Source organism: Dama dama, chromosome 20 (assembly GCF_033118175.1).
Source record: "Dama dama isolate Ldn47 chromosome 20, ASM3311817v1, whole genome shotgun sequence".
In the NCBI taxonomy this organism is placed as follows: domain Eukaryota; kingdom Metazoa; phylum Chordata; class Mammalia; order Artiodactyla; family Cervidae; genus Dama; species Dama dama.
Genome location: NC_083700.1, coordinates 10,753,663 through 10,766,960, shown reverse-complemented (window position 1 = coordinate 10,766,960; position 13,298 = coordinate 10,753,663). Strand labels below are relative to the sequence as shown.

At 40.3% G+C, this 13,298-nt stretch overlaps 1 protein-coding gene across 6 annotated transcripts in view; it reads right to left on the bottom strand.

Annotated features, from left to right (window-relative positions):
* The window catches only part of CD84 (CD84 molecule), a 51,851-nt gene extending 42,261 nt beyond the window's left edge, over positions 1–9,590 (bottom strand). For all 6 annotated transcript variants that reach the window (XM_061120383.1, XM_061120385.1, XM_061120387.1 and 3 more), the window contains exon 1: positions 9,484–9,590. In XM_061120383.1, coding sequence (XP_060976366.1) covers positions 9,484–9,565 — 82 coding nt within the window. In that variant the 5' untranslated portion in view covers positions 9,566–9,590. The remainder of the gene's footprint in view (positions 1–9,483) is intronic.
* Between the last annotated feature and the right edge of the window lie 3,708 nt (positions 9,591–13,298).

Sequence of the window (13,298 nt, the reverse complement as noted above, 5' to 3'; positions counted from 1 at the left end):
GAAGGACTGATGCTGAAGCTGAAACTCCAATACTTTGGCCACCTGGTGCAAACTGACTCATTGGAAAAGACTCTGATGCTGGGAAAGATTGAAAGCAGGAGGAGAAGGGGACGACAGAAGATAAGATGGTTGGATGGCATCACTGACTCGATGGACACGAGTCTGAACAAGCTCCAGGAGTTGGTGATGGATAGGGAAGCCTGATGTGCTGCAGTCCATGGGGTTGCAAAGAGTCATACACGACTGAATGACTAAACTGAATGAGTGTGATTTCCTGATTCCCATAGCCAGACCACAGCAGGATAGGGTGGGAGAAAGGCAATACTTCTAGAAGAGAAGCAAAGGCAAGAAAAGGCTTGAACTCCGTGATGTGGGCTTGGATGGAAAAATAGGTTCCCCAAGATCTCTAGGTAACTATGGTGAAGAGGTAACCAGAGGGTCAGGATGACACCAGCTTGAACAGAGAACACCATGGACAGGCTATTCACTGGAGCTGGATTTCCCCTCCTGGAAGGGAAGCTGAACATCTTTCTCAGCCTTATATATCTTTTGTGTTTTAGATAACTCCTGTGTCCCTGGATGAACCCATGTGAATGGGTGAACTTTACAAACGTACATTTTATGATAAAGTAGCTGCCCAAAATCACTGATTGAAAGAAGGAAATAGAGAATATGAGAATAAGAAATGTGTTTGGAAATAATAAAGAATCGGAAAGTTCATCTGGGTTAGAAATATTGATGGGGTAGGAGGAGGTTAACTGGCTAAAAGGAAATTCTTCAGACCTGAGTAAGGGAAACACTGAGAAATAAATTTACTGAGAATTTGGGCGAAACCCAAAGAGATTACAAAATAAGTATTGATGGCAACAGAGAGGGCATTTAGACCTAAACTTCATAGTTCTCCTTAGAGTCTATTGAAAACAAAGACAGTGTACATTTGGGGTTTCAAGGGACTCCCTAGTCTCCTAGATCCTATCTGTTCTGACCCCTCTCCTCCCACCTGATCTCATATCCTTCTCTCCCCTGCCCACTCCAACCACACTGACTTTCTCATTCTTCAAATTGGGTAAGAACACCTTAGAACCTTTTTTTTTTTTTTAATTAAATATTTGCTGTCCTCCTTTTTTACAACACCCTTTCCAGCACTCCTTCACTGTGAAACTGTTCCAGTGTCGTATCTTCAGAGAGAGCTTCACCATGTTTAAGTAGTTGTCTCTTTCCCATCACTCCCTATTGCCTTGCCTTATTTATTTTTCTTCACAGCAGTTATGACTACTAAAGCATTGCATGTGCATATTTACTTATTGTCTTCCCCACCTTGAACCCCCATGAGAATATAATTGCCATGTAGTCTTTTTCTGTTTTGGTCACTAGTATTTCCCTTACAATTCAGTTCCATTCAGTTCAGTCACTCAGTCCTGTCCAACTCTCTGCGACCCTATGAATCGCAGCACGCCAGGCCTCCCTGTCCATCACCAACTCCCGGAGTTTACTCAAACTCATGCCCATCGAGTTGGTGATGCCATCCAGCCATCTCATCCTCTGTCGTCCCCTTCTCCTCCTGCCCCCAATCCCTCCCAGCATCAGGGTCTTTTCCAATGAGTCAACTCTTTGCATGAGGCGGCCAAAGTACTGGAGTTTCAGCTTCAGCATAAGTCCTTCCAATTAGTGGATGATTATTAAATATTTGTTAAAAGAATAAATACATTTTTGGCAACTGACCCACTTTCCCTTTTTCTAGCAATAAAAAGCAAGATAGAAAACTTAGAGTAAGAGAAACAGTGAGGGCAAGAAATAACTCTATAGGTCTCTGGACCTTGGTAAGGAAGGTTCAGAGGGTAAACTGATTAATAAGAAAGAGCAGTTGGCTAACAGTAAATTCTTTGCACTCCAATATTCTCATATTGTTAACACAAATTTGCATATGTCCACAGGCTAGGGATTCATAGCATAGTGAGTAAAAGGTCAAGAAACAAGTTTGAGCCAAGGTTCTATTGCCAATTAGCTAAATGACCATGACTAAGCCAATTACCTGCTAAATCACAGGATTCTATTGGTAAACGAAATAAAATTTCTCTACTACTTTTGAGGAAGTATGAAAATTAGTTGACGTGACACTGCTCTCAGGTATATACAGCAATAGAGAAGAAACTAGAAACCCCACAGGGGGAGTTGCCCTGAGGGACACTCTCTTTCTGGCCCTGTGTCAGGCACCATGACTTGGTGATGAAAACCTAGACTGCCTGAGCTTGAATCCTGCTCCTGCCAGGTTCTAACCATGAGAGCTTGGGAAAGTTAATCTCTCTGTTAACCTCTCTGTGCCTCGGTTTTATCAGCTTCTAAATAGACTAACAGGAGTACTTCATAGAAGTGTTATATTAAATGAGTGAATATTTGTAAACCTATTAGAAAAGTACTTAGCATATACTAGGCACCATAAGTGCTTGTTATGTAAAATAAGAAAACATTGTTACAGAGATTAAAATAATACTCCCAGACAACTCTTATGGAAAAAAGGAGACCTGGAGGATTATGGAGATGTTACAAAAGGCCAGCATGAAGGTTTGCATGGGAATGGAAATAAGAAAGTGTGCATTGTTGCTTAATAAATACTCGAACACCCTCACTTCTTTCAGTTCAGTTCAATTCTGTTCAGTCGCTCAGTCGTGTCTGACTCTTTGCGACCCCATGAATTGTAGCACGCCAGGCCTCCCTGTTCATCACCAACTCCCGGAGTTTACTCACACTCATGCCCATCGAGTTGGTGATGCCATCCAGCCATCTCATCCTCTGTCGTCCCCTTCTCCTCCTGCCCCCAATCCCTCCCAGCATCAGGGTCTTTTCCAGTGAGTCAAATCTTCGCATGAGGTGGCCAAAGTATTGGAGTTTCAGCTTCAGCATCAGTCCTTCCAATGAACACCCAGGACTGATCTCCTTCACGATGGACTGGTTGGATCTCCTTGCAGTCCAAGGGACTCTCAAGAGTCTTTTCCAACACCACAGTTCAAAAGCATCAATTTTTTGGCGCTCAGCTTTCTTCACAGTCCAACTCTCACATCCATACATGACCACTGGAAAAACCATAGTCTTGACCAGATGGACCTTTGTTGGCAAAGTAATGTCTCTGCTTTTTAATATGCTATCTAGGTTGGTCATAACTTTCCTTCCAAAGAGTAAGCGTCTTTTAATTTCATGGCTGTAGTCACCATCTGCAGTGATTTTGGAGCCCCCCAAAAATAAAGTCTGACACCGTTTCCACTGTCTCCCCATCTATTTCCCATGAAGTGATGGGACCAGATACCATGATCTTAGTTTTATGAATGTTAAGCTCTAAGCCTCTCCTCTTTCACTTTCATCAAGAAGCTTTTTAGTTCCTCTTCACTTTCTGCCATAAGGGTGGTGTCATAAATCAGCATTTCTTGATATTTCTTCAGCCATAGCTAAATTTCCCCTTGCCTCCTCCCATCCACTGCTTCCCTGAGTACTGCAGGTCTGGAAGAGTTACCAGAGGTAGCAGCACCCAGAAGAGAGATGGTTGTAACTGGTTACTCTGAGTGAAGGGAAAGAAGGACAAGGAGGAAGCAAAGGGCTGGCAGCCAGAAGTTTTGTGTCATTCTCCATGAGAATGGAAAGCCCTTGGTTATGAGGGTTTTAAAACAAGGAACCTACCACCCCCATACAATAGCATACTATTTTCTGCTGGATTTGTTTCCCTTTACTTTATATAATCTTGATCAAGGTTTGGGTTGACATGAATCCTCTTCTGCAAAAGAAACACACACACACACACATAGATTCTCAAAGATGAGATCCTGTCACTCATCATTTTATCATTACTCAGCACTTTATGGACATGAATCTGAGCAAATTCTGGGAGACAGTGAAGAACAGGAAGCCTGGTGAGTGGCAGTCCATGGGATCGCAGAGTCAGACACAACTCAGTGACTGAACAATAACAAGCGCACTCTAAGCATATAATAAAAACTTGAGTATAATGAAGGAAACGTGTAGTAGGTATGTACATCCACTAGCATCGGGTCACCCAATTGTCTGCTCAGAACTCTTTCTTTTCTGGCTTCCACATAGTTGAATCTAGTTACCCCCAAACCTACAGATTCATCCTTCTCTTAAGTTAAAGAGAACAACAGTCTGATTTGGGAATTACTCGAGTAGCCCAAGTGACCTAGCATTGACCTTTGGGCTCCTGTTGTGGAAGCACTCTGGCTGCTCTGGGGTCACACTGATCTCCAGGGCTGCTCCGGCATATTGGATTGATGGGGTCGGGGGGGGGGTCACTATCCCCTCTACTGGAGTTTCATGCTGTTACAAGGATGCAGCCTCAAGTGTCTCTTGGAGACTAGATTTTAAAGCTAATGTCCTGATACCTAGTGTTCCCCAGATATGATATAGTCTTCCATTTCTGTAACTGGGCTTTTGTTTTTAAGCCATTCTGGAAGGTCTATGGCAGTAGTCTGCTCAAATCTCTTTCTAGAACAGAGGCTCTGTCTTTATCTTGAAAGTGAAAGTCGCTCAGTTGTGTCCAACTCTTTGCAACTCCATGGACTATATACTCCATGGAATTCTCCAGGCCAGAATACTGGAGTGGGTAGCCTTTTTCTTCTCCAGGGGATCTTCTCAACCCAGGGATCAAACCCAGGTCTCCTGTATTGCAGATGGATTCTTTACAAGCTGAGCCACAAGGGAAGCCCAAGAATACTGGAGTGGGTAGCCTATCTCTTCTCCAGCGGATCTTCCTGACCCAGGAATCGAACTGAGGTCTCCTGCATTGCAGGTGGATTCTTTACCAACTGAGCTATGAGGGAAGCTGAAGGCCCCTCTCTAATAGGACTTTGGACTAATGGCAAATTGACACTTGCCAGGACTCTTCTTCAGGCATGAAATCTTGTCTCCAACATCCTAGGATGATGGTTGGGGCCTATTTATCCATAAACAGATATCTAGAGGGGTCCACTCACCTTTCCTGGATTTATTTATTTTTTCATTCTTTTTTCCCCCTTATTTTTTGTGTCAGCTGCTGGAATGCCTCATGACTGTGTTCTACATTCAGCAGAACACTGAGATCTTGTTGATACTGGATCTTTGTTTGTTTTGAAAAAGCAAATTCCAATCATTCTATAACCATGCTCATGTGAATGGTACTTGAACCTTGTCTCGATATGGTCATTTCTTTGGATATTCTACCTTGCTGGCCCACCTAGACTTCTGTTATTGGCAAAGCCCTGCCTACCAACCTCCATCCTCCTCTGTAGGTGGGTACAGAGATAGGCCCAATCTCTGCTGAATAATCACCACTCATGATAAATCCCAAAGTGTGATAACCATCAGTCTCAGGGATAATATACTATTCTATTTCAGCATCAAAGTGGTGAAGGCAGCACTGACTCAGTGGTTAAGTCTATAGACAGGAGTTCAAATCCTACTTCCTCCACTTTTTGGCTAAATGATCTCTATTTTCTTCTGAAATATTAATATACCTATGTCAAAGGGTGTTATGAGGATTAGACAAAATAACATATGCAGACTACTTAGAGTAATGACAGATATGTAGTGACTGCTCCATAAGTGGTTAATTAGTACTATCATTGATGAGAGAGGAGAAGGCAGCAAGGGGAGGGGTTGAAGAAAGAGAAGCAAGAAATGTATGGAGAAAAGGAAGAATTAAAGGAGTATGAGAGAGAATACATAGAAGAAAGTGAGCGGACTCTTGTTTTCTCCCCCAAATGGCTGGCAGCTAGTAGAATACTTGGAAGCACAGTTAGAGTAACAGTATTCACAGGTCATGATGAGGAAGCTGAGATCACAAACATAAGACTGTGAGTCTTGGCTCTTCAAGAAAATTTTTCCAACATGGAATGGTCATGAGCTTGCAGACTCAGACTCCTCTTATTTCAGGCTCTCCAGGGAAGAACGGGATTTCTAATTCCCTTTTCCCATTGCATCTCAGCTGCTTAAATTGCTCAGAATTCATTTCAGGGAAGTAAGTACAGTCAGAGTTGCCATCTAAGCTCAGTGCTAAATATCAGGGATCATCTTTGTCAGGAATAGCAGCAAGAGGGATTTGGGGTACATTTTTGCACTCAGGAAATTTTGGTAGAATAATCTTTAAGAGGCAAACATATCCGTTCAACAAAGCCAAATGGTACATGAAAGTACTTCTGGTTTTACTGCTATAAAAACAAACTCCCACCTCTCATTAATGGGCCATTGACAAAGGGAATATCTCATCCCTGGTTTTCTCTTCAGGAACTTCAAAAGCCCACACCTAAGTTCAAATTCCTACCATCTTTTCACCTGCTCATGTTCCTTGGATCACCCTAAACAGAGGAATCTTGGCCAGGATCTCTGTGTAAGAATGCCCTGGCCCTTTCCTAATACCATATGAAAAGCAGGTGTGAGAAATGGCAGCGTTAGCTAGTATTTGGTAAGCACTTACTATATTCAGATACTGTGCCAACTGTTGTACATGGGTTATCATTTTGATTCTCAAAACAATCTTATTGTACTAACAGTTCAGTTGGCTGAACCCAACCCAGCCCAGGATGGATTGCCCCCAAATATGTCACAATGACATATGATTTTTTCTTTTCTTGGCTGCACCATTTGTGGGAATCTCAGTTCTCAGACCAGGGGTTGAAAGCCCAGAATCATAACTATTTGGTCACCAGGAGACTCTCCATATTGATTATTTTGAATAAAAGTTGATTGAGAAGAAGTCAGTGAAAGAGGAAAACTCTGATTCTTCTCTGTCCCCCTGAAAGCAGAAAATAAATCTCACAGCATCTGGAGGTATAAGGACATCCTTATCAACAAAGACAGGGAATTTGGGGGCAAGAAACTTATACGAACAAACCTTGTTATTTTAATCTACCACTTCAAGCCCCAAGTCTGTTTACATTCTTCACTAACTGAGCACCAAAAGCCTGAATTTCTTTGTCCTGTTGATTCTTCACAAATTTATTGTTTCTTTGTCTAAAAAGTAAAAGCTGTTTGTTTTGGCCACTTCTTAGTTTCCATTTCTAGAGACCTCTGTGTGCACAAATTAAAATGTGTTTCTCAGTATCACAAACTTAGAGAACGAACTTATGGTTGCCAGGAGGGAAGGATGGGGGGACAGGATAGTTAGGGAGTTTGGGATGGACATGTACACACTGCTGTATTTAAAATGGATAACCAGCGAAGACCTACTGTATAGCACAGGGATGTTATGTGACAGCCTGGATGGGAAGGGAGTTTGGGGGAGAATGGACACATGTATGCATATGGCTGGGTCCCTTTGCCGTTCACCTGAAACTATCACAACATTAATTGGTGGTGTGTGTGTGTGTGGGGGGGGTGTGTGTGTGTGCATACGCATGCATGCTCAGTCATGTCTGACTCTTAGAGACCCCATGGACTGCAGCCTGCCAGGCTCCTCTGTCCGCAGAATTTTCCAGGCAAGAAAGGGTTGTCATTTCCTACTCCAGGGAATCTTCCCATTCAGGGATCGAAACAGTGTCTCTGGTGACGCCTGCATTGTCAGGCCGACTCTTTCACCCCTGAGCCTCCAGGGAAGTACCTAATCAGCTATACTCCAATATAAAATAAAAAGTTGAAAAAATTAAAAAGAATTATTTCTTTTCTCCTGCAATCTATTCCGTGTCAGTTTTTAAAAATTTATTTATTTTTTAATTGAAGGATAATTGCTTTACAGAATTTGGGTGTTATGTCAGTTTTATTATTAGTCCAGCCACAGAACTCAAGAGGAGGAAGAGGGAAATATTCCCCTTTCTGACAACAGGTGGATTTTATATAACTTTCCCAAAGTTCTAAAGTTGATGGATGAATGATTCATTGCTAGCTGGTTCAATAACTTTGATTTCCATTTCAGTAGATGAGGCCAGAGAAGGCAATGGCACCCCACTCCAGTACTCTTGCCTGGAAAATCCCATGGACGGAGGAGCCTGGTGGGCTGACGTCTATGGGGTCGCACAGAGTCGGACATGACTGAAGCGACTTAGCAGCAGCAGCAGCAGCAGATGAGTCAAGTGTGTCTTAGAGCTGCCTTTCATGTAGTGTACAGTAGCCCTTTGAAGAGCATCAGGGACTTGAAAACTGAATGAGTGAAAGGTCAAAAAAGTGTGGAGCAGAAAGAACTAGAGCCCTGGGATTAACAGAACAAATGTCCATTTTCAGCTCTACCAATTTCAGACTGTGAAATTTTAGGTGAATTCTTTAACTCAAGTCTTAGATTCTACTTTTTTTTTTTTGCATAATGAAATTAAGAGCATTTATCTTTCTTATTTCAATGATCTGAGTATATATCACATAAGAGTGTGTACATAAAAATTGTGAATGCTTTGTTAGTTAAGTTGTATCAAATGCCTCCCTGGTCAGCCCTTCTTTGAAAGACTGGGGACATCCCTAGATTTCCACTTAGGTTCTATCCAATATTTTCCCCCATCTACTTGCATTTTCTACTTGTCTGTCAGGGTGACTAGGACAGGCTCTAAAAATTTGACCTGCCCAGTGGATACACTCTCAAGGAAGCTCACATTGAAGGAGTCATAGCCTTAAGTGGTCAAGGGAATCGGAGATACCAAAGTGCACCAATTCTACCTTTTCCAGAAATCCTAACCCACTAGATTCTCTGTAGTCTAACTCATGCCAGGAATTTGCTAGTGCATTTCCAAAACTGATAAGAGACACTATAAGTATTTTTAGAAATGACAGTTTTTACGTAAACAAGGCAATTGTTCGGATTCAGTGAGATAATATATGCAATGACAAAACACTCCCAAAGCTATGTTAATGTTATATAGTTTCCTTTGTACTAACAGCAAGCAATATTCATTTGACCATTATACTTTACCATTAAGCCTTAAGTAACAAAAACAGGATTTTTAGTTTAACTTCTCCATTTCTTTTTTGAGAACTAATTTATTTATAAAACAGGGATAATACTCTCTTCTCCATTAATTTTAGAGTTTTTGGAAGACAGAAGCAGGGTAATAGCTTTTAATGTGCTTTGAAAATCAAGGGAACTTAAAGAGATGAAGTTTTTACAATGATAATTATAGTCATGCGTCACTTTAATCTGCTGGAGCAATGAAATAATTAAGTCATATCTTTGTTAAAGTTTATATAACACATTCTAATGCCCCAAAAAATTGCTTCTAAGTTTTTCAAAGTTTTGGACTATCTATTCCTTTGTTGGTTTTCTGGGCAGATCTACCACGAGCTGACGCTTCTGAGCAGAAGAGTTTTTCTCAGATGTTTACAGGCTGAGTACAGATAAAATTCAATTCTAAAGTTGAAAAACACTTAGGTTTGGATTTTAAGTCTCTTCCCAGTCAGGAGGATCCCTTTTGAGACCCAGGGTGTTTCTATTAAAGCAGGAGAAAAGGACATTTCAATAGCCTCCTTAAGGCAATTTCCAAAATTTAATAGAAAATTAGGAGGGTATCAGCAAGGGTCAGAACTCACAGGTTTGTAGGCAAAAGAGCAAGATCCATAGGTGGTGACGAGCCATCTTTTTCACTATAAACTTCTGCACACAGCATGGCATTCTTTCAGTGGAGAATCAGTTTCACTTCAGTTTGCCTTTTTATAGCCACACTGAAGAAAAGGAAGTGAACTGATGAAAGACATACTAGTTTTTCCCTGTTGTATAGAGTGCCTAGCAACAAATATTTATTGAATGACTGCTGTGTGCCAGGCACTATGCTGGCACAGGCAGTATAAAGAGCAACAGAGCAATTTGATTTCTCTCCTTCATGGAGCTCATATTCTTGTTATGGAGATCAACATCAACAGGCAGTGTAGTGTGATATGTGTTTAAAAAGAGAAAATATGGAGAACTAGGAGGGCAGTGGGAACATCTAACCCAGGCTAGGACAGTGTCAGGGAGGCTTCCTGAAGGAACTGATGACCAAGCTGAGCCAAATCTGAAGAGTAAGTTAGCATTATTAGGAGAAAGGTGATAGGGATCAGGCAATGGGAAGAATGTGTTAACTCTGTAAGAGTTTAATAAGTGAGAGCAACTAATATTGCATGATTATTAATATTAGCTTATGCAATAATAACCATGTATAATTTATTATACAAGTGTATATAACTGTATAATTATTTGTACTATATGATAATTATAATCATATATGTAATAATAATATAATGCATATTATCAGATATGGAGGTATTATCTGATAATAATATATAGTTATATATATGTAAGTTTAATATATAAGTTTAATTATATATACAACTATATATAATATATAGATATTATCAGATATCAGATATTATCTGATAATGTATATTATCAGATACAATATGATTATATATAATTATAAAATTGTGATAAATTGTAGTGTATTGTATTACTATGTATGCATATACATATACATAGTATATATAATATATAATATAATTTGTATAATTATGATTGAACTAGACATGACTCAGGACCGTTCTCTTATAGAAACCTCCCCAGTCCCTGTTAGAAGTATAACAAGGGCCTTGTCTGGGTGATGGAGAGTGGTAATGGGAGTAAAATTTAGGACCAGATACCAAGCAGTTTGAACTTGGACCCAGCTATTTTGGGGAGCACTGGGTGGTGCTGCTGGTCCAGTTGCTCACTTGTGTCCAACACTTTGCGCCCCGTGGACTGAGCCCATCAGGCTCCTCTGCCCATGGCATTTTCCAGGCAAGAATATTGGAGTGGGTTGTCATTTCCTACTCCAGGGAATCTTTCCGACTCAGAAATTGAACCCGAGTCTCTTTTGTGTCTCCTGCATTGGCAGACAGATTCTTTACCGTTAGCACCACCTGGGAAGCCCAGTGGAGTGCTGGGAAAACTGAGAAAATAGGCCCTGAGACCTGGAGAAGTAAGATTGTATGTAGCCTTTCCCACTAAAAGGACTACTCAACCAGCTAGCTCATTTCCAGGGATTCTGAGCATTTGGAGTCATTCTCTGAGCAATCCTTCTCATTATTTCCCATATATACTTATTCAGTGTTGAACAGTTGAGTGCCTTTTTGAGATATAGTGAATTGGGAAGCTGGGACCAAAGAATGATTAAAATAAAGTTTTCCAAATTATATCCTTTCATAAAATTAAACCATATTACTTTCACAGTTTTAACAAACATATCTCCCTGTAATATGTAATTAGTACATTTGCACAACCACACATCTATCTTGTGTTAGTTGTACAGAGAAGGGAGAAAGACTATGAAGTTGCCAAGAGCTGCTGAAAACCTAACTTTGTATCCTCTTTATTCCCTGAAGGAATGTTCCTTCTTCTCTTGCGTTTAAAACTGTTGCTTGGTCTCATGTGTATGTCTTTAGAACGTTTGTATTGGTATCTTGCACGTGCGTGCTAAGAAGCTTCCATCACATTTGACTCTTTGTGACCCTATAGACTGTAGCCTGACAGGCACCTTTGTCCATGGGATTCTCCAGGCAAGAATACTGGAATGGGTTGTTATGCCCTCCTCCAAGGGATCTTTCTGACCCAGGGATCCAACTCGTGTCTCCTGCAGCTCCTGCATTGCAGGCGGATTATTTACTGCCACCAGGGAAGCCCGTGTTGGTGTTTTACTCAAGGACTTATCTGCTCTTATGCTTGGACCACTGTCTTTTCTCTGTAATTCAGCCTTAAGCTGTCAAACAAGCGATGTATTTTTTTTTTTTTTTTTAATTAAGAAGGTACTAGCTTTTGTTGAGGATCTTTTCATGTGTTTATTAGCTATCTGTATGTCTTTGCAGAAAAGTCTGTTTAGGCCTTTTCCCCACTTTTGATTGGGTTGTTTTTTTTTTTCTGGTAATTACTTGTATGAACTGGTGCTTTTATATATTGAAAATTAACCGTTTGTCAGCTGTTTCATTTGCCATTATTTTCACCCATTCTGAGGGTTGTCTCTTTACATTGTTTATAGTTTCCTTTGCTGTTCAAAAGCTTTTAAGTTTAATTAGGTCCCACTTGTTTATTTTTGTTTTTATTTCTATTACTCTAGGAGGTGGGTCATAGAGGATCTTGCTGTGATTTATGTCATCAAGTGTTCTCCCTATGGTTTCCTCTAAGAGTTTTATAGTTTCTGGCCTTACATTTAGATATACATAATCCATTTTGAGTTTATCTTTGTATGTGGCGTTAGGAAATGTTCTAATTTCACTCTTTTACACGAAAATGTCCAGTTTTTCCAGCACCACTTATTGAAGTGACTGTCTTTGTCCTATTGTATATTTTTGGCCCCTTTGTCAAAAATAAGGTACCCATAGGTGTATGGGTTTACCTCTGGACTATCTATCTTGTTCCATTGGTCTATATTTCTGTGTTTGTGCCAGTACCATACTTTCTTGATGACTGTAGCTTTGTAATATAGTCTGAAATCAGGAAGGTTGATTCCTCCAGCTCCATTCTTCTTTCTTAAGACTGCTTTGGATGTTCGGGGTTTTTTGTGTTTCCACATGAATTGTGAAATTTTTTATTCTAGTTCTGTGGAAAATGTCATTGGTAATTTGTTAGGGATTGCATTGAATCTGTAGATTGCATTTGATGGTATAGTCATTTTCACAATATTGAGTCTTCCAACCAAGGAATATGGAATATCTCTCCATCTGTTTGTTGTCTTCAATTTCTTTCATCGGTGCCTTAATTAGAGAAATGCAAATCAAAACTATAATGAGATACCACTTCACACCAGTCAGAATGGCCATCATCAAAAAAATGTACAAACAATAAAAGCTGGAGAGGGTGTGTAGAAAAGGAAACCTTCTTGCACTATTGGTAGGAATGTAAATTGATATGGCCACTATGGAAGATAGTATGGAGATTCTTTTAAAACCTAGAAACAAACCACCATATGACCCAACAATCTCACTACTAGGCACAAATCCTGAGGAAACCAAAACTGAAAAAGACACATGTACACCAGTGTTCATTGCAGCACCATTGACAAGAGCTAGGCCATGGAAGCAACCTAGATGTCCATCAACAGATGAATAGATAAAGAAGCTGTGGTACATATATACAATGGAATACTACTCAGCCATAAAAAAGAAACAGTTCAGTCAGCTCTAATGAGGTGGGTGAACCTAAAGCCTATATACAGAGTGAAGTAAGTCAGAAAGAGAAAAACAAATATTGTATACTAATGTATATATACATATATATATATATAGTGTAGTGATAGCCACTCAGTCATGTCCGACTCTCTGTGACTCCATGGACTATAGCCTGTCAGACTCCTCGGTCCATGGAATTCTCCAGGCAAGAATATTGGAGTGGGTTGCCATTT